The sequence below is a fragment of the Coccidioides posadasii genome, chromosome 5 (assembly GCF_018416015.2).
Source record: "Coccidioides posadasii str. Silveira chromosome 5, complete sequence".
In the NCBI taxonomy this organism is placed as follows: domain Eukaryota; kingdom Fungi; phylum Ascomycota; class Eurotiomycetes; order Onygenales; family Onygenaceae; genus Coccidioides; species Coccidioides posadasii.
The window spans coordinates 205,556-226,601 of NC_089411.1; the positions used below are offsets into that span (position 1 = coordinate 205,556).

Consider the following 21,046-nt stretch of genomic DNA (forward strand, 5'->3'; position numbering starts at 1 on the left):
AGCCATGGAAAAGAAGGAAAAAAGTATTAAAAAAAAAGAAAAAAAGAAGAAGAATGGGAAATGAAAAAAAAAAAACCTGGAAGAAGGCTATCTGACCAACCGAGACCAGAACGAGAGCAAGCAGCACAGCGTTCTGTGACAAGAAAAAGAGGGTGTGGCATTGGGAACAGGCCGGCAAGCCTGGGGGAGGGAGGGGGAGAGGGTTTGTGAGACAGTTTTTGTCCAACGACCTTGTTGCGTGGCAGAAGACAGAGGAGAAGAAGGGGGTTCCGTAGACGCCGACAAGCTCCACAGGGTGGTGGGCTCTTAAATTCTACACGCGCCCCATCTTCTGCTCAGAGCTATTGGGAATTCCTCAGCTAGACAGTCAATAATCAGTTGGTCCTAAAACTCCGTCTCTCCCTTTCTCTCAAATCTATTCCATCCCCCTTCTCTCTCTGTCTATTCCACCCCTCCCTCCGGCTACCCGCCGTTCTTTGTGCCCAACAGCAGCCGTTGCATGTAACTACGCCTTCTTTGTCGCCCTCCGGCATCAGACACGTTTCCTCATTCACCGCCGACGGGAGTGCCAGAGGTAAAACTGACAGGCCCCAATAGCGGGCGAACTAACGCAGAGAAAAGCTGACACCGTGCGTATTTTTCCCGGAGCCCATCGCGGTCGAATCCGGACACACCCGCTCGCTCCGCTGCCAAACCCCCCCGGTCGTGGCGCCAAAAAAAAATAAAAATAAAAATAAAAAATAAAAAGTAAGGGACCAAGACGGGAAAGGCAAAAAGTAAGCAAAAACGTGAAAAGGATTAGCGACAGATGAAATGTCTCACTGTGCGATCTGCGGGGTGCGGTCAGCGATTGGACCCGAGTGGCCTATTTTTGGGAGCAATCCTTGATCCAGGCCAAAACCTCGCAGCGCTTCCAGAGGCACAGCAACGCCCTGGTGGTCGTGTCCTGGCCAGCCTTCGGTTTCACCTTGTTCAACGCTCTGTTTGATTACTGGCCACGGGTGGGCTTTTTTTTTGACCTGCTGGCCTCAAAAACGGTGAGACACCAACCACCCCCGCCACGACGACCACGCAGCCTGTTCCTCCTATTTATTTATTTCTCTTCGCAGCCTGTTCCTCTTATATATTTATTTTCTCTCTTTTTTTTTTTTTTTTTTTTTTTTTTTTTTTTTTTTTTTAATCTATTTAATCTACTTAGTTTCGCTTCCTGGGTCTCTGGAAGACTCAGCGCATCTCACACGAATTTCATCTCTGGGAAGCTCACGGCGCCATCAGCGGCCGCCTCCACCGATGTAACCACGGTTCTCGCTGCCCAGACTCGGCAGGGGCAGACCAGCCATTTTTGGCCGCATCGCAGCTTCTCCCGTAGCGACTCTTTCGAGAAGGAAAAAAAAAAAAAAAAGAAACGAAAAGGAAAGTCGGTACTTGGGGGGTGTGGTTGGGAAGGTGCTTACCCTGCTGATGAGTGTGTACATATACGGAGTACATACAGACATACTACCTAATTAGTTAGTTAACTAGCCGGTTATTTGCTTAGTAGAGGAAAAGAAAAGGGCCTGTCGAAAGGGAAGGAGTCGATCCGACGCGCCTGCTGCCCGTCGATCGTTGCGTCTGCTCAGCCACACCTTCCCGGCTAGGCGACAAAAACAAAAACACGCCAAGAAATAAATAAATAAATAAATAAATAAATAAAAATAAAAATCAAAAATAAGAAATAAGAAAGAATAAAAAGGCAAAGAAGCGAGCGAACAAGGCGACAACGGCGAGGCAGATGACGCGGCCTGGGATTGGCCCGGCTGCAGGCGTTGTTGTCCAGCCACAACAGCCCTGGATGAGTCCCTTTTGCCTGGCTTCCATACGGAGTACAGGGTACGTTCTTCCTCCTTCCGGTCTGACAACAACCGCCCTGCGCCAATTGGTGTGTTCTGGACGCGCGTGCGAGGGCGAGCACTACAGTAATTAGTTAGTTAGTTGACGGAGATGTGCATTCGTATGTCTGGAGAAGCAGATCTTCCCAACCCGTTCTCTCGCTTGTCTTGGGTTGCTGCTGATTTGTTTCTCTCTGTTCATAGTGCGAACCCAAGCCCTTCTTTTCTTTTCTTTTCTTTTCTTTTCTTTTTTTTTTTCTTTTTTTTTTTTTATATCTTCCTCTTTTTGACACACGCGCATTGATTACACGAAAAAAAAAAAAGGCCGGGATCTGGAGATATTCAAACCCCCCTGTGCTCCCTGTTCCGTAACCTCTCTCTCACCCCCCTTGTCCCCTGTAGCACTGTACAACCAACCAAGGCTCTTCCCCTGAATAAACCCTACAAGGAGGAACCGCCACGGAGTCGTAGATCTGCTCATCTATTCGAGCTCCATTCCCTGCAGGATATACCCCCCCCCCCCCCTCAACACGCACCGCACCTCCACCGCCGGCGCCCCAACCCTTCAACAAACCCCCCCGTCCTTCTGCAGAGAAATGTCGCCCATCAAGCGCTAGACTTGACGTTGCCGTCGACGAACGACGGCGGGTAATCTTCATCCACTGGGTTCTGCGGGAGCCGAGCCAAGTCTCCAATCAAGCCCTTCTACGGAGTACTCCATACACGCTGGTTATGAGGGGTCTACAGTTGTTCATTACTCTACTCCGTTACCGCTAGGATTAATTATCCTCGTTGCAATCCCAACACTCTAGAGCACCGATGAAGAATGGTCCATCCGAATACAAAGGGAGAAAAAGGAGACAAAAGAAAAAGAAGAAAAAGAAAAAGAAAAAAAAAAAAAAAAGAAATACCTCATCCGGAATCGACACCGAAAGTATTGGGGGACAAATAGATTAGATAGAGCTTCATGGGTATATATTATATTTCAAAACATGGATGTTCTCCGGACATTTTCGCCCAGACCTACTGCCCCGTCGTGGTCAGCGTCAGCAGAGGGTCAATAGCCTCCAAGCCATCATCCCCATCGTAACCCGCCATCATCTTTTGACCGCTACATTCCATCCCGGGAGACGACTGGTCCTCCTCATTCCCGTTCGCATCCGGCATCAAGAAATCCTCGCCGATCATGAGGTTCTGTTGTTCTCGGCAAGCTTGGCTCGTCGCCGCCCCAGACTCCTGTGGCGCCGGAAAACCAAGCTGCAGAGCATCAAGGTCAAGATCAAAGCTATGATCGCCGCCGTGCATGGCCCGCCGCATGAACAGGATCTGGATGTCGTTCTCCTCGAGCCTGTGCTTCGACCCCATGTGCACCCAGAGGTCGTAGTCACGCCGGAAGAGATGCTGGCACTGCTCGATCAGGCACGGGATGTGCCGGCCCGATTCTTCGGCGTAGCCTTCGCCGGTCAGCATCGCCAGCTTCGACAGCGTCAGGGTCTTGTCCTTCGCCTGTGACGTCAGGCCCAGCTGCTCCCGCCGCGCCGCCTTGGCGTTCTTCAGCCCCAGATGCGCCGTCCGAACGTGCTCTTCGAGCGCGAGCTTGCTGCCGTATCGCTTCCCGCAGCCGTCCTGGCTCATCCAGCCGTCTACTTTCTTGGAGGTCGACAGGTCCGTCTCGCCGCAGATAAACCGCTTCTCGCCTTCATGAACCGTCTTTATGTGGACGTTCAAGTTTCCTTTCTTGGTGAAACTGCGCCCGCAACCCGGATAACTACACGGATGGGTGCGCCTCTCGTCCAGCGAGACGTTCCCGTGCGCTATCTCCAGATGGCGACGCAATTCCCTCGAAGAGGAGCAGGTAAGTGAACATTCCGGACACGTTGGCGGATGAGCCGATCTCAAATGAGCCTGCAGCAGGGCGTACGTGTGGAACGTTGCTTCGACTCGTGCAGGCGAGTCCCCATTGTTTGTAGAACCGGTGGAGTTTGAACACTCCGTGCAGGTAAACCGCGCACCGCCGTGGATCCTGCCCTCATGCGCTCGGAGATGACCCGCGGTGTCGAAGCCCTGCTGGCACTTTTCCCCGGTGGCAGGATCGATATGCGGGCAGGGAAAAGGTTTCTGGTTTAGATGAACCATCATCACATGTTTCTGAAGCGTAGTGTGCTTTCTGAATGTCTCGTTGCACGGCGGATACTCCACACAGCGATATTTGTCCCGTCCTTCGTGGGCCGCTAGGTGTCTTCGTAATCGGGATCCCGTCACGAATGTCTTCCCACACCCTTCTTTGTCACATACGTAGTCTCGAACCATGGTGTGTGCACTCTTGACATGGTGATTAAGGTGCGAAGCTCGGAGAAAGGACTTGTTGCAGCCATCGTACTCGCAGTGGAATATCCGCTCGTTTGTATGCGACCGTATGTGCTCTGCCAACCGGGCCGGCCGGTTGAACGCCTTGTCGCAGTTGTCATACGGGCAGACGTGCGTTTTGAGGTCCGAAGGGTACTTTGACGATCCCGTCGGCGAGAAAGGCGTAATGGGAGTCTTCGACTGGCTTCGATGTCCATAGCTGTTATCGCTTAGGCAGTAAGAGGCAACCGATTCTGAATCGGACGCATGGTCGGAAGAGTTTGCGTCTTGATAAAAAAAAAAAAAAAAAAAAAAAGGATAATTAGCAAAAGTCCAACACAAATTCGTCAGTAGGTACTTACCGTCCGGCCCTGATGCTTGCAGTCTTTTAGACTGCCGCCGAAACTCAGTCGTAGCTTTGCGTTTCTGTACCATGATGGAATTAATTGAGGAGGCATATGCCTGGTTAATGGTTGCAAGACTGCTCCGGGGGGAACCGTTTTGTCTCGAGCTATCGCAGGATCAGCTTTGTTTTTTTTTTTTGTGTTTGTGTGGATCTCGAGTGCTTATCTAACTTTATTTGTGCCGCCAGAAACGCGGGAATGCCGCCCAACGATTGGTCGATCTGGCGCGCGGCTTCCGTGATGCCAAGACCACTCGTTTTCGCTCCCAAAAAAAAAGAAAAGGGACGAAGCAGAAAACACGTTTTCGCGAGAGGGCTCAACCACACTGTTCATCGTTCTGCACTCCCCCCCACGCTCGCTTGGCTATACATCACTAGTGATCAAGTTATTATATTTTTCCTTTTGCTGATTTCGTTTTTGCTACTGTGGTTGAAAATGTCCGACTACGGTGGCGACCACGAGGACCGTGACGAGACCGGGTAGAACACCCCATCTGACCCCCCCTCCGCCGGGCCTTGCCCTTGGTTGCAAGCAGCACACTTGGCTAACTCCCCATCAACAGCTTCGATTACGAACCTCCGGAATACGACTATATCGACAACGAGCCGGAAGATTACGTTAGCCCCGAACAAGAGGCGGAGGAGGGTGCCTATGCGGTCCTTAACGGTGATGGGCAACCCGTGACACCTGGCGCGAATGGAGATAGCGCCGCGGCGGCGACCGGCGATGCTAGTGCCGCCGCCTCAAAAAGCAAGGTCATGCTTCAGCAGCGGGAGAAGAAGGTGCCAAACGACCAGAGGACCACGACGCCTTATATGACAAAGTATGAGCGTGCGCGTGTGCTGGGAACTCGGGCCCTACAGATCAGGTGCGTGCGCTGTGTTACTTTGCGTTATTTCTCTCTAGGCACCTGAAGTGTGGTCTAATGCTCCTGTATAGCATGAACGCACCCATCCTGGTCGATCTAGAGGGGGAGACCGATCCTTTACAGATCGCATTGAAGGAGCTCAACCAGAAAAAGATCCCGCTTATCGTGAGGAGATACCTCCCCGACGGATGGTAGGTTGATTCGCCTATGGGTGCATTTACTGGTCGCTCCTCTGACTTCTCGGGCTGCAGGTATGAGGATTGGACATGCGAAGAACTCCTTTAGATCCTTCTTTTTTCCCAGGATTGCCGGTGTTCTGGGCCATATTCCCGCTTCCAAGGTCCGCTTTATCTTTTGGCATAGCGCATGGAGTCTGGTGTATTTGGGTGGAATTTCTTATACTATGTGAACCTAGTGTGGTATCTCGGGGACGTGGGAGGAGGATCTCTGAATTATGGGGTTTTGATCTATGTGACTTTTAAGTTCCTTGCCTGCAGAAAAGTATTAAAAACCAAATACTAAGGGGGGTTAATCATGTTTTTCTCTCAAGAAGAGAGGTATTATCGAAACGGGCATAATTGCGTTAACATTTCACATTCGACCCATATTGGTGATCTACCTCGTCCCGGTGGCTGGCGTCAGATATCTTAAACCCGCCCGCCGATTAGTCCTCGAGACCCGCAGACTCATTGCAGGGAATTGTCGACCGTGGCCTCCGCTTACGATGCAGTAACCCTCATGGATACAGAACCCCAGGTCATAAGCTCTAAACCGTACTCCGTACTCCCAAAAAATATCTGGGCTTGTTTGGTCTCTCAGAAGTCACTCAATTCATGTCAAGTAACTATTACCAGGAAGTATTTCAAAGGTCGAAACAAACAAGCACAGCTTTCGTGACTCAAATTTTTCAGCATGGCGATATGTATTTCATTCGCTCCGGTCGTGGGGTGTTACAGCAGCTGCCAGCTCGACTGTGGGGGTAAAGCGTCCCCTGCAAGTGGCAGCTCAAGCTGAGCTCGGTGAATGAACTGTATTTTTCCGGCGCTCTGGATCGAGAATACCAAGGGTTATAAATTTCTTGCGAGGCACATATTTAATATAGGCTCTTTATCCGGTTTCCGGGGGCGTAAAAACCAACTGACTCACTTTCGAGTCCGTTTGGAGGGAAAATTGGAAAACCGGCGGTCACCTGAAATGATAAATAAAGGTTATTACCACCGTGAAGTTTGGCGCATCTTCACGCGGACTTCGCTGAGACAACAGCACACTGTGGCTCGCATCCACTTTCCAGCGGATTGTGAATCGGGTTTCTTTGCTTTTTACGCCTTTTAGCCCTGGTTTTCCATGGGATTTTGCCATGCTCTGGGTCCCGGCTCTGGTACCGGACCCCGTCATTGGCCCGAACCCACATGGCTTTTCCCCCGTGGGCGTCGAGGAGCGCGGCGATGACGAACACCTCGAGCCCATCATGAACGTTCCCAGAGGGCCCCGATCGAGTCCTGGGCGGTCAAAGCGGACGCTGTATGGGTCATTATTGGGGAACTTGGATGCAGATTCCTTGGCCTTGGAGCCAGTCATAACTACGGGGGCGTCCCTTCGAAATTCTGAATGTCCCAGAGATGCCGTTTTTCCGGACATCAAAATACGACCGGCCAGCGGTGTGGGTTTCCACTGGTCGACTTTCTAGACTGTCCAGCTCCCCCCCAAAAAAATTTTGCCCCGCAAAGCCAGGAAAGATGCGGTTAAATCCCGTTCCATACGTACGCCGGGGAAATGCCAGCAGAAATTTTGTCACAAATGTGACTTGGGAGCCCTTGGACGCCAATCTCCAAAATGGATCTTCGTTTTCACTGTGAGGGAGGCTGTATAAGTTCAGGAGGCCGATTGCCCTGGTTATATCTTTCCTTCTCAGGTGCCTGTTCAGCGGTTTGATAGAATTAAGGAGCAAGATTGCCTGGCCTTTTGCTCTTTTGTTTTTAAATTTCTTTTATTTTACTTCTACCGCGTATTCTCTGTTTTGATCTATTGTTTTTTGTTCACTCCAGAGTCGACTGCCCTCGCACGACCAAAGCTAGGCCGAGTTTGAAGTCGCCGAATTTCTTGATGCTGGAGATGGGGGAACCAGGGAAAGAATCAGAGCCAACTGGCTCATCGTCCCCCGGGTTGTCCTCCTGTGAAGATGCAGTAGAAATTGTGGAGAAGTCGGGGTTCGAGAACGACAGCCTCTCCTTCGACCATGGCTGGAAAGCATGGTCACAAGTTTTGGCCTCCTGGATTATGTTTTTCGATACATGGTGCGTACACATTTATTCTAAGCTCTCCAGGGCGTCCAGATATCATGAGTGCGCTGACTTTGCATTTTTGGTCTGTGGTAGGGGAATTGTGACCGCATTTGGTGTTTTTCAAACATATTATGAGCAGGCAATACTTTCCCAGGAGTCGCCTTCGACTATATCATGGATTGGATCCATACAGTCCTTCCTCCTGCTCTTCATCGGGGCCGTGACAGGCCCGCTCTTCGACGCTGGATATTCCCGGCATCTCCTGATTTCGGGCACATTTCTGGTTCCATTTGGACTCATGATGACCAGCGTAGCTAAGAGCTTTTGGCAAATCCTTTTAGCACAGGGTTTCTGTCTTGGACTTGGCTGCGGGTGTCTTTTTATTCCCTGCGTGGCAATTATTCCACAGTACTTTAAGAAGAAGAAAGCCTTTGCGAATGGCATTGCTGCTACGGGGAGCGGTGTTGGTGGTGTTATATACCCGATCATGTTTCGCCAACTTCAGCTGAAAATTGGATTTGCTTGGGCTGTTCGAGTGCTTGGATTTGTATCCCTTGCCACACTCTTGGTCGCATGCTGCCTTCTAAAGATCAGGTTCCAGCCTACGGAAAAACGTGCCCTGATCCAGTTACACGCTTTCAAGGACCCTGTCTATACGCTCTTCTGCATTGGCGAGTTCATCGGATTTTCTGGCCTATACAACACCATGGTATATATACAACCATATGCAATCGATAACCGTATAATTGGCGAGCATCTTGCATTCTACCTCCTCGCCATGCTCAATACCGCCTCTAGCTTTGGCCGCATTCTCCCAAATTATATTGCTGACTACATCGGCCCTCTCAATGTCATCGGCCCCATGGCCGTCATCTCCGGCATCCTCGGGTTTTGCTGGATTGGAATCCATTCCTCCGGGGGAGTGATTGCCCTGGCGGTTCTCTACGGTTTCTTCTCGGGCGGCTACGTTTCCATACCTCCAATCGTGATCATGAATATCACACCCGATCTTCGAGATTTTGGCACCAGATTGGGTATGTCTTTCGTGTTCGTTGCGTCGGGAGCTTTGATTGGTACCCCTATTGGCGGTGCGCTCATCAGCCATATGGGGGGAGATTACCTGGGCGTGAAGATATTCACTGGGGCTTGCCTGCTTTGCTCGGGTATTATAATGTGTATTGCAAGATTTATCAAAACAGGACCCCATCTACTTGCTCGAATGTGAGCGCATTATTACAACTAAGGTTGATATAGTTGTTCTGTTGGTTGGGATTTCCTTTATCTCAACCGCGAAAGGGGGGAGTCTATTTTTATTTTTATTTTTATTTTTATTTTTTTCAATCTTGCATTGGGTCGACGTGAAATACTGCCTACGCGATGTTGGGTACATGTTATTCGGTTCTACGGAGTACGGTGCCACGACTATGACGATATCAAAAAGTTTTTACATTATGTTTGGGCGAATTTCCTATTTGGCATATATATATAGAGTATAATAGACCTCAGGACCATCAAAACGCCAAAGATAAACAACTATTATCCACCTATATGGAGTAACACTACATAGCTTTTATGGTGGTGTTCCCTGCCGAACCTAAACACGTTTGCAGGGCGTGTATCAGTGACGGACAGCATTGGCCTAGTGGAAGAAAACTGTACAACATTGGTGACAATGCGTGACAGAAGGAGACTCTGTTGATGCCTTCACCACAACGGCCTCACATACCCAGCCGCAGATCACAATCACCATCTTAGTATACATCTTCCGGGCTAACCAAAAACTTCTCCCCATTCTCTCGCTGATGTATCAAGTCTTTATCTCTACTCAACGGTTTCCGCATATCAAACGCATCTTCACCGCCGGACATGCCCGCAGGATCATCACTATAATAATTCACCACCCGTCTAAACACAGAGTATCTGCACGAGAAGAGAGCTGATTAGCGCAACGATAAAGAAGGAAATCACCAGAGACACCGGGAAGAAGATCGCATACCCCATCCCCTTATACATTTCTACGGCAACTTTATTTCCCGCACGCACATACAAATCAACGAACCATGCGTTGTTGATATCTGAAGCACGTTCCAGTGCCTCGGTAAGTCGTCGCGCATAACCCAGTCGTCTCCAGGCTGGCGCGACGGTGAGAACGGTGATGTGCCCATGCCACGGGGTGTAGTGCTCTGAGTGACGCATGGAAGGGTGCTGGGCCTCGAGTTTACCCATTACTACGCGGGCAGGAAGTTAGCCCATGCTATTCATATCTTTCGCGAGACTAGACGTTGGGGAGGGGAGGGTGTACTGTAGCCCACGATCTTGCCATCGCGGTCTTCGACGACGTTGAAGAGGGACGGCCATTTCATGAGATATGTGAGGTAGAAATTAGCATCGTAATTTTCGGTCAGAGGATCGAGGTTGGTGAGATTGAGGGAGAGGAGATCGGAAGCGGTCATGCGGCGTATGGAAGTCATTGTTGCTGAGCCAAAAGGGAGACTGGAAATATGCTGGCTGAAGTTTGGTATGGGTACTTTGAACGCAGGACAATGGAATTGTTCTGTAATGTTAGCCTTGTTGCATGCAGCGCCGTTTAAGACTACGAAGTGAGCTTGTTGTGTTGCAGTCTCTTCCGTGAGTCGAGACGAATCTCAAGAAGCTCAGCGATTCAGGGCATTCCGCAAAGAAACACACGGTTTTGCTCCAACAATCAGACATTCAATGCCAATCCAGTGTTTCCTCAGTTGAACATCCGGTGTGTTGGCGCCATTCGAGAAGCCATAACATTCAATTAATTTCCAGGCCGTCTTGTCCTGATGGGCTAAGTGGAGGGTTAATATCCCAACCTAAAAATCCTCAGCGAAGTCTCGCTGTCGAGGATTAGCCTCCCTTCGCAGCCCCTCCCTTTTTTTCTGAAAATTGGTCTTTCACTCCTTTTTTTTATTTTCCCCTTTCTTTCATGGCAGAGCTGGTTCTGCGTCGTTTATTTACTTTGGATCTCCACATCTCTTCCCACGCCGAGTGCCGTCCCTCTTTGATAGTAAACAACGCATCGAAATGCCGCTAGCCCCATCCTCGCCCAACTCTCCCACCCGCCGACGACGAAATCTCTCAGATCTCGACTTCTCCTCCACAGCTCCGAGTAGCTTTACAAGGAACGGATACGGCCAGAGCCCTCCGTACTCGCCAGAGACACCGCGCACGTCTATCCCACACTCACCCGTGACAACCAGGCATCGAATCTCGTCCTCAGGAGGAATGGAAAGACCGGCCAGGTATTCGGGCGATTTTACTCCAGATGTAAATGCCGATAGTGGCGACGGAGGAGGATTGGGGAGTCTGGCAGATGAGCTGGCGAACGCATGGGATGATGGGTACGAGTATGGATACGGAGGAGAAGATACATCTGGACTACAGGATGGAGAGGGTATGGTGTCTATAGACGGCGTCGATTCTCCGACATCAGACAATGCCAGCTATATCGAATCAATACACGATATGGGGATAGGTATGGGGGGCGGACTGTCGCACGGGGATTCGGGCTCTGGGGAGGATCAGTTAAAACCACCCAGGCAGAGGCTAAAAGGCCACTCTCGGCATCGGCGTCATGAATCCCTGTATGATGGCTCCGATTATGGGAATGATTCTGATTTTGATGAGCCCGGGGATATGTCACCGGGGTTAGAAGCTCAAATGGCTGGAATCGACGATCTGGTACGATGGAGCAAGGCAGACGAGACTAGCAACGAGCTCATCGATCAGTTTATTGGCCTTCTACGGGAACTTGGCGGACAAGCTGGGATTGAAAATAGCACTACGAGGTTCGATGACGCTCATTGTTTGCCATCTCCGTCTACTAACAGCTTCTCCAGGCTCATCACCGCACATAGCTCCCTTGTCTCCCACCTAACCCACCAAACTCGCTCCCTCCAGACCCTCACCCACCCGCTCCTTATCTCCTCATTTCCAACCCTCTCCCCAGATGCCATCGACGACCTGCTTCCCCTAATCGACTCTATCCTCCCCAACCTCCCTTTCCCCGATCAACACCAATCAACCCACCACCGCACCGATTCCACCTCCACGTCTGATCCGGACCACTCATCCGCCCACTCCCGTTCGCACTCTCACACCACACCGCTCCTCTCCCTCCAATCCCTCCTCTCCCAAACCTCAGATTTAACTCACACTCTCCGCACCCTAAACGACACCCTCCACGAATCCCGCCAACTCACCTCCACCGCATCCCGACGCCTCAAGACCGTCCGCGAACTCGTCATCGAGATGAGACGCGAAGGTGAAGCGCGCGAGGAAGGCATTCGGTGGATTGAAAAAGGTGGATGGGATGCGAAATTAGCCGCGAGAGAGGCCGGAACGGTTTGCCAGAGCGTGGTCAGCGGGTTTGAAGCAGTCTGTGGAGAGTGGAGGAATAGGCTGTTTGGGACGGCGGCGGCGGGCGCAGGGGCTACGGCGACGCCGGCAGAGGTTACGGTCTCTTGAACACGAACATTCTCTCTTTACCTCTTTCAAGGTATATTTTCTTTTTGTTCTTATCAGTGGATTGGGTGGTTGGTACATAGACCCTTTCGACCCGGGAACCCATCGCTTGGTTCCAGAAGAACATTTCCTTTGATTGCATAATTCAATCCTGGGTCCCTGGTGAAAGAAAAGATAAGTATTTAGATTGTCATGTGTCCCTTTCCAGGTCTTTATTTCCTTTTGTTGTAGCAGACTCTGGGTGCTCATCAAACGCTCCAGACACGGCAACGCTGTATGAGAAACTTTTGACTCCTAATTTGAATCAAAACTAAGATAGATTGTTAGAAAGCTGTCCAAAAACCCCTAGATAGCTTGAACAACACTTCTAATCCTGAATAAAAACTCATTTCTCATTCTCTTCATTCTACATAAAAACTTGGGCCATAATGAAGAAAACTTCAAGGCAAACTGCAAATCCAGGGCAAAACAAAACAAAAGGAAACCCTCCATGCCTCAATCATCATCCATCGTCATCACACTCTTCTTCCCAAACTATTCCGAAAACAAGTAACTGGACCACGCATGAAACAAACACGACAGGCTTGGGGAGATGGGGGGATGGGCCTATGCAAGAAAACATGCCTCATACATAAAGCATCATACATATGCGTACATGCTCTGAAGAAGCCTTGTAAAATGCTGACATGCGAACGGTGCTGAGGTAAGGGAAACAACGGCACAAGAGCCGAGAAGAGGGAAAGGGATAGAATTTGGATATTAAATTGAATTTAAAGCACAAGCAATATGCACTTTTGATCTGCAAAATAAAGCATGGAAATCAATCACCCTGACCGAATTCTCGGAAGGGATAGAGGGCCAAAGAGGACGAAACATAGATAGGTAGGAAGCCACCGAATATATGTAGTTAAACGGAACTCTCCAAAAGTAGGGATCATAACGTGATGCAAAGAGATCAAGACGTTTCCCTAAACCTCCACCGATACTATACCAACCCACTAACCGTACTTACGTAGCACCTACTGCTGTTGTTTGAATCTTGGTCTCCATGGGCCAGGCTTTTCCTGGGAAGAGGGAGCGCCAGACGGAGGCACAGGGCTTCTAGAAAATTGTCTAGGCGGAGCAGCGGATTCCCGAGCATGGGAAAGATCACGGCTATCAGAAGGCCCGTCGCGGGTTGCCCGTAAATGTGGAGGGAGGTAGCTGCCCGTTTTCGCGGGGGGTGCTGGCGCGGCCTCTTGGGCTGCGGCCGGTTGCTCGCCGGCACTGGCAGCAGCTTTGGCGGCTTGACGATCTCTCCATGAAGTTCCAGTTCGGCCAGCAAGGTTAAGACGCGGTGCAGTTCGTTCGGGAGATGCTTCGCGCGCTGGGCCTCTCGGTTCTGCAAGGCCAGCCTTTCGGGCAGCTCGTCGCTGCTCAGCCTCCTCCTCACGCTGCCTTTGACGGATAGCCTGCTCATCAAGTTTTCTGTTTTCTTTGTTAGAGGAGCCCGAATATGAAAACGAATGAATACTTGCCTTCTTTGTTCTTCCCTAGCAGCCTTCTCTTCTGCCAAAGCGCGTCGCCTCTCCTCTTCCTTGGCGATTCTCTCTTGCTCTTCGCGCGCAATACGCTCTTCTTCTTCGCGTCTTCTCTGCTCCTCCGCCTCGCGTTCCGCCCTTTCACGTCGAATGCGTTCGTGAACCTCCTTGATACGTTGTTTCTTCTTCTGCTCAAATTCTCTGTCAGCAGCCTTGCGACGGCGCTCGAACTCTTCATGTCTCTTCTCCGTCACACTCTTCTTGAAGTCATTGAAGTATGGCACCAAGCGACTCAGGCGGTGCTTAAGTGCGACGTCTTCCTTGTGCTTCTGACGAGCTGCTTTCAAAGTCTCTTCCTTGGTTTGCTCGTAAGTTTCGAGGTCTTGTTTCTTCTGTGTTTCGTAATCTTCCGGCAAATGTTTCAGTTCTTCTCGGCGGAAAGCTCGCTCCAAGTGATCGATGCGCTTGGAAGTAATTCTGATCTTCTCATTTAGATCATTCTTTTCCTTCTCGAGTTGGGCGAGTTTAATGGCACGAAGGCGATTGGAGTCGAGTTCTTCAAGGTCGATCTGGTTCACGTCAATCCCCTTGACCCCGGTCTTGAGCTCCTCCAATTGCTTCTTCAATTCTTGCTGGCGAATACGATCCTGTTCATCCTTCATTCTCTTGCGCTCACGTTCACGATGCTCATCCAAAAGACGCTGTTGCTCAGCCTCTTGAAGCTGTTGGTTGCGCGCACGCTTTCGATTCTCTTCTTCACGCTGCTTCTTCTGTAAGGCATCTGACAATGCCTCCTTCCGCTTCTCAATGATGGCACGGCGAGTGAGCGTCTCCTCGTGCTCTTTTGCTGCTCCTGCGCGAGCTCTTGCATGTGCAGCTTCCTTGGCCTTGATCCGTGCTTGATTGTAGGATGGGTCAACATACATGCAGGTAACGTGAAGAGTTTTAGCCAAGCGGGCAAGTTGAGATCTGGCAATCTCTGCTGGAGTGCTTTGCAGACGTTGGACAGAACCAACTTCACTTTCGGCAGACCCAGCGGCACTTCCTGGGTGAAGAGCCTTAGCAGAAGAGAAAATATCCGATTCGAACGTCAAAACACCTGACACGTGATCAACACGAATTGCCAAATCTCCCTTCTTGCAGCCATTCATGATGAATTTCTCAATCATGGACGAGGTGACTTGGAAAGGCTCTGGGAAATGCGCAAGTTCATGGACGAATTTAAGCTCAACAGATTCATAAACTTGAGACAATTGTTGGAACAGCCTAGTAAGGATAACTTGCTGCAAGGGCAAAACGTACTTCTCCATCTCAGGATCGGCGCCGATTTCCTTGAGAATAGGAGAGATCTTCTTGCAAATCGACAAAGGATGGAAGTCGACCTCGAGGATATTGTAAAGATCCCGGATTTCAGGGCGGCAGCGGCTAAGGAGGCCCTTGTTAAGAGCGTCCTTGAATAATGACGCTCGAGTGGGGGGCTGAGGCATGCCCAGAAGGTTGGTGAGGCGGGTATTCTTGTTCTTTCGCACCTCATCTACGTCGACCAAGGCACCACGGGATCGCGAAGTACTGATGACAGGGATTGAAAGGGCTGAAAGGAGGACGAAAGAAGCGGCTTTGGTCATATCGGCTTCGGTAACTGATGGGCTATCCTTCTTAGATCCCTGTCCTGCAGCAAGGGCGATGGCGGATTGTCGCAACAGGTTATAGTAGCGGTTCCAGGCAGCAGCATGGAACAGGTAATTGTCGCTGACCATAAAGATCTTTGTAAGCTTCTCATAGTAGTTTGCCATCATGATATTCTTGGGCTGTCGCTTGCTAAGGTTAAGGAGAGTGTGGATATCTTCAACACTGCGGAAGCCCTCCTGCCAGAGTTCCAACTCGACCGCAACATTCAACTGCTGGAAGCGTGTATCCAGATGGCGCTGAAGTGTGTCTGGATCGCTTAGGTTGATGGCGTGCATCTGAGCTGAGTACTTGGCAGCATTTTGAACGTGGTTTCTGAGGAGCTCACACAAGCGACGGAATTCAGTCTTGCGGGTGTATTTCAAGCAAAATTGGAAAGCCTGTAGAGCGGTGGCCTGATACATGACCTCGAGTCGCGCATTGTTTTTCAGGATTTCTAGGACGGTTCTGTAAGTCTCCCAGAGAAATTTCAACCACGGGGTAACAACGGCCCGGTCCGTGCGGTCGCGAGACTGTTCACCCGATACCGTGGCAAGAAGAATTGTCTCTGGAGTCTCAATAGCATCAAGATCCTCGACATTGGAAGTTGGGGCAGCTGATTCGAGTGAGGATTGGATCTCATCAGCTTTGGCTTGGGCTTCGGTGACTTTTTGTTCAGCAAGCTCAATGAATTTTTTCAAAACCATCTACATTAGAGCCAGTCTGATTAGCAGTATTCATGAAAAAGTCGAGGTGTGATTTGCATCCTGCATACCTCAATGGTTCCCACGTTTGTATTTTGCGCAATATTCTTATATTGATACAAGCCATCTTTCGCAGATTTCCCTTTCCTTAAGTCGACGCATAGTTCAACGAAAAGAAGCATCACCGGTTCAAGAGATGCAATTGGGCTGCTGCGAGATCTTTTCGAGGTGACATGTTCGTGAAGGACGGACAAGGCTGCGGCGGGCTGGCCCACGGCAATGAGCTCTTCGGCTCGCTAAGACAAAAGAGCCGTCAGTCGCGAATCTCTAGTAGGGAATGGAGCGTGAAGCCAGGACAGAAATCTCACCCTGAGAACATTCTCAGGTCTAACGTGAGGTATAGGCGGCATGCTGGGCAACCTCTCCCTGACTTAAGAAGACTGAGGATAATCTGGCCACTCGAGGAAGGTTGGGCTCGTTTGCGTTTCGATGGACGCAGTTCCTCGACGAAATTGGGTTGATGTAGGCCTCAACGATGCACAGACGAGTGCAGGGCCTTTCCCGATGATGATAGCGGGTAGAGGGTCGGGGGTCTCGACGGGCAGAAGTTTCACGCTTGGCCGTTGTGATGGTTGTGGGATAGAAGGCGAAAATTTCCTGTGGACCCTGGGCCGCTTATGTCAGCATAGCACAGAGTAAGCGACCGAGAAACGGGATCACGTGGAACCTCCCCTCCGCGCGATGACAACAGCACCTGCTATGCGATAGAATGAATGTGGCCTTCTTGAAAAGCTAACCGTGCAGGGCATAACCACTACGTATCGCTCTATATATAGATGGGGGTGGAATCCGGGGCAGGAAGCAGCCAACATTCATTCAGGCACGTACAGAGCGGTTTCAGAATACCAACTGGTTCCTATACGATACCAACATGCGTCAGGAACTGCCATCCCCCATCTCATGTACTTCATACATAGTTAAGCAATACCAGAGAGTATGACAGCTGTTGATTCGTTCCCAAGTCCAAGCAGTGGAGCAGACACAGATATCTCCATTTCTCTGGATATCTTCCGGACGAACCAATTTTTTACTCAGGCCATCAGGATGGCTCGATCAGCGTCTATCGTACCAATGGAGCGACATCTCTTAAGTATGTTGCAGCGGGGGTGCATATGCATATGTAACCTGGCCTATTCTACCCCTGCAGCAACAAAAAACAATTTTTGAGGCTGACAAATGGCTTGAGATTTCCATGGTGAAATTGTTTCCTTTGCACGCGAATGAAGGTATGGTCGAAGTCTGCTCGAAGTCTGCTCGAAGTCTGCAGTAGATATGCATATTATTCCTCGAGAGAGAAATAGTAACGCTCAGAGGACAACATTTGAAGCAATGGAACTGCCCCACCAAACCATTACACTGGCCCGTGACTCGGTGCATGAGCCCTTTTGTGACCAGGTTCCATACCTACACAAATGTAAGATATTCCCCGAAGAGGGTATTCCATATTTAACAGCTCAGACAAAAGTGGCCAACACATAGCTAACTTAAGCAGCGAGTCACACCCTCTTCAAACTATCCGAGCCTCTATCCGAGCCTTTTAAATCTTGATAGTGCAGGGGCCGAAATCACTGAACAAGAGAGTGGTGGAGCGGCTGCTGGGGGGTTCTGCCACTCCCCGAGACAGGAATTAAACCACGGAACCAGGCACCAGCAGCGGCCTATCAACATCCGATTCTGCATGAAGCAGTTATCAGAAACAAGTAGAGGTTTGCATTAGTTAGTTCAGGCGCGGGGCGTTCACTCCAGATACTGTGTGGTCGGAGGAGAAACGAGGTAAGGTGGTGGTACGTGGGCAAAGAGAGGAAAATAAGATTGTGCGACGAATACAGCAATCACCTGGCAGGTATTCCTCGCCGAGTGCGAGGGAGCAATCCGAAGCACGCTGGACGTCTTAGCAGCCTGACGACGAAGGATGTGCTGAGCCCAAGCACGCGGGGAGAATCTTGCCAAGAAATCGCCAAGCCAGCCCGGGCCCATGGGTCTGTAGCTTGACCAATTAGGAATGGTCGAATTACCAGACCGTATTGAAAGTTCCTGAAAACTGGGACGGGGTAATTTTTCATTTCCCCTTTGCGGATAATCACTAAGCGCGAAGTGTCCTTCTTGATGTCAAAAAGTAAAAAAAAAAAAAAAAAAAAAAAAGAAAAAAGGAGCCCAGAGGCTTCAGAGAAGACTCATGATCGGACCCGAGGGCGCTTTCGGATCCACGAAAGGTGCCGTATAATGCTGCTTTGTAGAAGCGGACGGAGTGCGTTCTCGAATCTCAATTGACGTGAGGCGGGAAGCAGCCGGGAAAGGCGTGAAAGGACCCCGTTTCGAGGATGGGAAGCGGGAAGCGCAAGTTGCTTTCCATGCCAAAGCTCTGGTAATTGTGGGGTACAGACCGTATTGCTTTGTAAGCCTGTCAAAATCACGCTCTATGATTGGCTGACACCAGTATTTAGGCGGTATTAATCGGTAACAGTGCCAGATTTTTAATTTCGCCCCCTTTACGGAGGACTCCGTACCGAGCGAGGTATGCTTTTGGGCTTGTTTCATCGACTCTCGCTTCTCTCTCTCTTCGTCCTGTCTCCCTCCTAGAAACAACCTCGAATCCCGCTCCTTCAGCCCTACAGCGAGCCGTCCGTCCTTTCAGTCCTCCCTTCTGGATCCTGCGACCATCCACAATTCCTTCTTGAGCTGGTCCTCATCGTCCCAAACCTCCTTTTTCGTCGTTCGTCGCAGTCCATCCGCGCACTCGCCCGCGGGACTTCTTTGCTTGGTTGTTGACATAGGCGTCACTGGCAGATGGGCTACCAGCCGCGCAACATGCCCGCTGCCTACGAACAACTACGACCTAGGGGGGATGCGAGGAATAATCGGCAGAATATGGCCGAATTGAAGCTCAGGAGACTGACTGAGCTCAATGCGCGCCTGAGAGAAGACCTGGAGAGGCCGAGGGTAAAAGTGACAGAGGCTTCGATGTCGTGAGTCCCGTCCTCTCCCGGTTCCCGTACCTTTTGTCCCAGTTTGATGGACCACTAATAACTGCGTTCATCCTCTCCAACAGGCTCATCAATTATTGCAACAACACACGGGATTTCATGGTACCTTCAGTGTGGGGCCAGGTATGCTTTCTCCCCTTCTCGACGTCAACGTGCGATAGGGCATTCTCCCTAACGCCTTTTTACCTCCCAGGTCGAGAAACGAGAAGACCCTTACGCTCCTCAGCAGTCTGGCGGCTGCTGTATAATAATGTAGAATGCCCGTTCATCGATATCCGCCCCACCGTTCTGCTTCTTCCCATCAACCGTCCCCGGCCTTTCGATCCCTACTCGCTCTCCTCATCTGTCATATCCTAATTTCTGCTCCCTACGACCGATATCTCTAATGACTCTCAATTCTCTTTTATAACGCACATTCATATACAAACGCATTTCACCGGCCTCAACTCATGTTACGTTCGCCCTGAAATGAGAACGATTTGGAAAGACTCTCCGTGTGCTCTTCATGGGAACTGCAGATGTGATGGGTTTCCTCGTCAGGCCGTGCATGGTTGAGCATGTGAAATGGCATCTCCCACGGGGACGAAGGGAGGCGCTTTCCTTTTGATCCACGTTACGTTTTCCGTGGCCCGTTTTCCCCCGTCCTACATAAACCAGGAGCTTTTTTTCGCGATCCGTTCTCCGAATCCGGCATTTTACCTCACTTAGTTTTCCAAGGACTGTTCCACCACCTGACCTTGATTTCCACCAAAATCCCCTTGGGCCCTCCGACCCTTGCCACAGTTTCCTTTTGTCCTTTGAACTCGATCCTGTTTCGTTAACGGCTTTCATTTCTATACCTATTCTTCTGAGTTATTCTCTTATTCGGAATAATCCTTGTCCCGTTTCAGACACTTTTCTCATTTTTCACAAGCTTGTTTGATTGTTCCATTTTCTCTTTTGTGGTACCGTTTCCTTTCCGAATTTTGCATTCATCAGCCCACTTTATACTGCCTTGGGTTGAAAGCCCGGTCAGATTGAGTGTATCCTTGAAATCTTCTGTTGTAAAAATAGCTTTTGGGACAGAGAAGGGAGAGTCAGCAATGAGCAAGAAAAACTTCTTATCTTTTCAAACGCCCTATTCTCTTTTTGGATACAGAGCCTATCATTCAAAGTGAGTCGAGAATAGAGACGCTGCAGTGGCATTATATCATCGCTTGAAATCGCTCGTCCATTCGCCTGAACTCCCATTTGGCGCGCTGCCGTATGTCCATGTCTCCATGGATGGGGGGCCAAAATATTAAATTATTTAAAAAAAAAAAAAAAAAAAAAAAATATACTGATAGCTGTGCTTTTCCCAGAGATCCATGAGCTTAGCGCAATGACAACTCTCCAGTTGTTGCACAAATGAGTACAAGAAAAGGAATCAACTGTGTCTTTGGGAGTTTGGAGGGCTCTCTGTTGCAAAGATCGACATCGGCCAGGCTGGAAAAGTTGCTTTTCGGCCATGCTCTCTAGTAAAGATGTTGTAAAACACATGTGACTATTATGTGACAGCTGCTATCTGGCACTCTCCCTGGGCATGTAAAAGACTCCAGATGGAAAAGGAGGGTTGAGATAATTTTCGTTTCCCCCTTTTTTTTTAATCCCCAACCAAAGAAAAAGTTCATTTTTCATCGCACAAGCTGGAGGTTGTCAGCAGAGGTCAGGGTTTTTGCCCACTAATTCATATAATCGCTCATGAGTAGTTGAAGGATCAAACACTCCAACTGACACTGTGGCGGAGTGGTTAACGCGGTGCCCTGCTACCTCCTTAAGTTAGGCATTGCCTTCGGGCGCGCAGGTTCGAATCCTGCCGGTGTCGCATTGTTACTT

General features: G+C 50.0%; 7 protein-coding genes and 1 non-coding gene across 8 annotated transcripts; 5 read left to right on the forward strand and 3 right to left on the reverse strand.

Moving 5' to 3' along the window:
• Window positions 1-2,891: 2,891 nt before the first annotated feature.
• Window positions 2,892-4,649, reverse strand: PZF1 (Strongly-conserved Zn-finger binding protein (TFIIIA); the record flags this gene model as incomplete). Its single annotated transcript, XM_066125729.1, has 2 exons — window positions 2,892-4,501; window positions 4,577-4,649. The coding sequence occupies 2 exons, from the start codon at window positions 4,647-4,649 to the stop codon at window positions 2,892-2,894; spliced, it is 1,683 nt and encodes a 560-aa protein (XP_065981813.1).
• Window positions 4,650-4,931: 282 nt separating this feature from the next.
• On the forward strand, window positions 4,932-6,043 carry RPB6 (DNA-directed RNA polymerases I II and III subunit RPABC2). The gene is made up of 4 exons (XM_003071410.2): window positions 4,932-5,097; window positions 5,181-5,486; window positions 5,558-5,677; window positions 5,738-6,043. The coding sequence occupies exons 1-4, from the start codon at window positions 5,054-5,056 to the stop codon at window positions 5,769-5,771; spliced, it is 504 nt and encodes a 167-aa protein (XP_003071456.2). The 5' UTR covers window positions 4,932-5,053; the 3' UTR covers window positions 5,772-6,043.
• Window positions 6,044-7,137: 1,094 nt separating this feature from the next.
• Window positions 7,138-8,997, forward strand: D8B26_008034 (uncharacterized protein). The gene is made up of 2 exons (XM_003071411.2): window positions 7,138-7,780; window positions 7,862-8,997. The coding sequence occupies exons 1-2, from the start codon at window positions 7,590-7,592 to the stop codon at window positions 8,991-8,993; spliced, it is 1,323 nt and encodes a 440-aa protein (XP_003071457.1). The 5' UTR covers window positions 7,138-7,589; the 3' UTR covers window positions 8,994-8,997.
• Window positions 8,998-9,372: 375 nt separating this feature from the next.
• On the reverse strand, window positions 9,373-10,559 carry D8B26_008035 (uncharacterized protein). Its single transcript, XM_003071412.2, has 3 exons — window positions 10,071-10,559; window positions 9,765-9,996; window positions 9,373-9,688 (listed from the first exon to the last, which is right to left on the reverse strand). Exons 1-3 carry the CDS (start codon window positions 10,237-10,239, stop codon window positions 9,520-9,522), a joined length of 570 nt encoding a protein of 189 aa, XP_003071458.1. The 5' UTR covers window positions 10,240-10,559; the 3' UTR covers window positions 9,373-9,519.
• Window positions 10,560-10,712: 153 nt separating this feature from the next.
• Window positions 10,713-12,570, forward strand: D8B26_008036 (uncharacterized protein). The gene is made up of 2 exons (XM_003071413.2): window positions 10,713-11,583; window positions 11,635-12,570. The coding sequence occupies exons 1-2, from the start codon at window positions 10,820-10,822 to the stop codon at window positions 12,260-12,262; spliced, it is 1,392 nt and encodes a 463-aa protein (XP_003071459.1). The 5' UTR covers window positions 10,713-10,819; the 3' UTR covers window positions 12,263-12,570.
• A 57-nt stretch (window positions 12,571-12,627) lies between these two features.
• On the reverse strand, window positions 12,628-16,753 carry TIF32 (eukaryotic translation initiation factor 3 subunit A). Its single transcript, XM_003071414.2, has 4 exons — window positions 16,517-16,753; window positions 16,220-16,444; window positions 13,777-16,151; window positions 12,628-13,726 (listed from the first exon to the last, which is right to left on the reverse strand). Exons 1-4 carry the CDS (start codon window positions 16,556-16,558, stop codon window positions 13,279-13,281), a joined length of 3,090 nt encoding a protein of 1,029 aa, XP_003071460.1. The 5' UTR covers window positions 16,559-16,753; the 3' UTR covers window positions 12,628-13,278.
• Window positions 16,754-18,995: 2,242 nt separating this feature from the next.
• Window positions 18,996-19,448, forward strand: GNG1 (Guanine nucleotide-binding protein subunit gamma; the record flags this gene model as incomplete). The annotated part of the gene is made up of 3 exons (XM_003071415.2): window positions 18,996-19,174; window positions 19,258-19,315; window positions 19,386-19,448. The coding sequence occupies 3 exons, from the start codon at window positions 18,996-18,998 to the stop codon at window positions 19,446-19,448; spliced, it is 300 nt and encodes a 99-aa protein (XP_003071461.2).
• Window positions 19,449-20,942: 1,494 nt separating this feature from the next.
• Window positions 20,943-21,035, forward strand: D8B26_008039. Its single transcript has one exon. It is a non-coding gene; the product is annotated as a tRNA-Ser (tRNA).
• The last annotated feature ends 11 nt before the right edge of the window (window positions 21,036-21,046 follow it).

Bases quoted from the DNA above. Each gene is read 5' to 3' on its own strand.
- TIF32 (XM_003071414.2), bottom strand. From the start codon at position 16,558: ATGCCGCCTATACCTCACGTTAGACCTGAGAATGTTCTCAGG. The intron at 16,445-16,516 runs GTGAGATTTCTG...CTTTTGTCTTAG, and splicing joins GACCTGAGAATGTTCTCAGG to CGAGCCGAAGAGCTCATTGC. The intron at 16,152-16,219 runs GTATGCAGGATG...GCTCTAATGTAG, and splicing joins CAAACGTGGGAACCATTGAG to ATGGTTTTGAAAAAATTCAT.
- D8B26_008036 (XM_003071413.2), top strand. From the start codon at position 10,820: ATGCCGCTAGCCCCATCCTCGCCCAACTCTCCCACCCGCCGACGACGA. The intron at 11,584-11,634 runs GTTCGATGACGC...CAGCTTCTCCAG, and splicing joins ATTGAAAATAGCACTACGAG to GCTCATCACCGCACATAGCT.
- D8B26_008035 (XM_003071412.2), bottom strand. From the start codon at position 10,239: ATGACTTCCATACGCCGCATGACCGCTTCCGATCTCCTCTCCCTCAAT. The intron at 9,997-10,070 runs GTACACCCTCCC...CTGCCCGCGTAG, and splicing joins TGGCAAGATCGTGGGCTACA to TAATGGGTAAACTCGAGGCC. The intron at 9,689-9,764 runs GTATGCGATCTT...CTTCTCGTGCAG, and splicing joins GAAATGTATAAGGGGATGGG to ATACTCTGTGTTTAGACGGG.
- D8B26_008034 (XM_003071411.2), top strand. From the start codon at position 7,590: ATGCTGGAGATGGGGGAACCAGGGAAAGAATCAGAGCCAACTGGCTCA. The intron at 7,781-7,861 runs GTGCGTACACAT...GGTCTGTGGTAG, and splicing joins ATTATGTTTTTCGATACATG to GGGAATTGTGACCGCATTTG.
- RPB6 (XM_003071410.2), top strand. From the start codon at position 5,054: ATGTCCGACTACGGTGGCGACCACGAGGACCGTGACGAGACCGG. The intron at 5,098-5,180 runs GTAGAACACCCC...CCCCATCAACAG, and splicing joins GAGGACCGTGACGAGACCGG to CTTCGATTACGAACCTCCGG. The intron at 5,678-5,737 runs GTAGGTTGATTC...CTCGGGCTGCAG, and splicing joins AGATACCTCCCCGACGGATG to GTATGAGGATTGGACATGCG.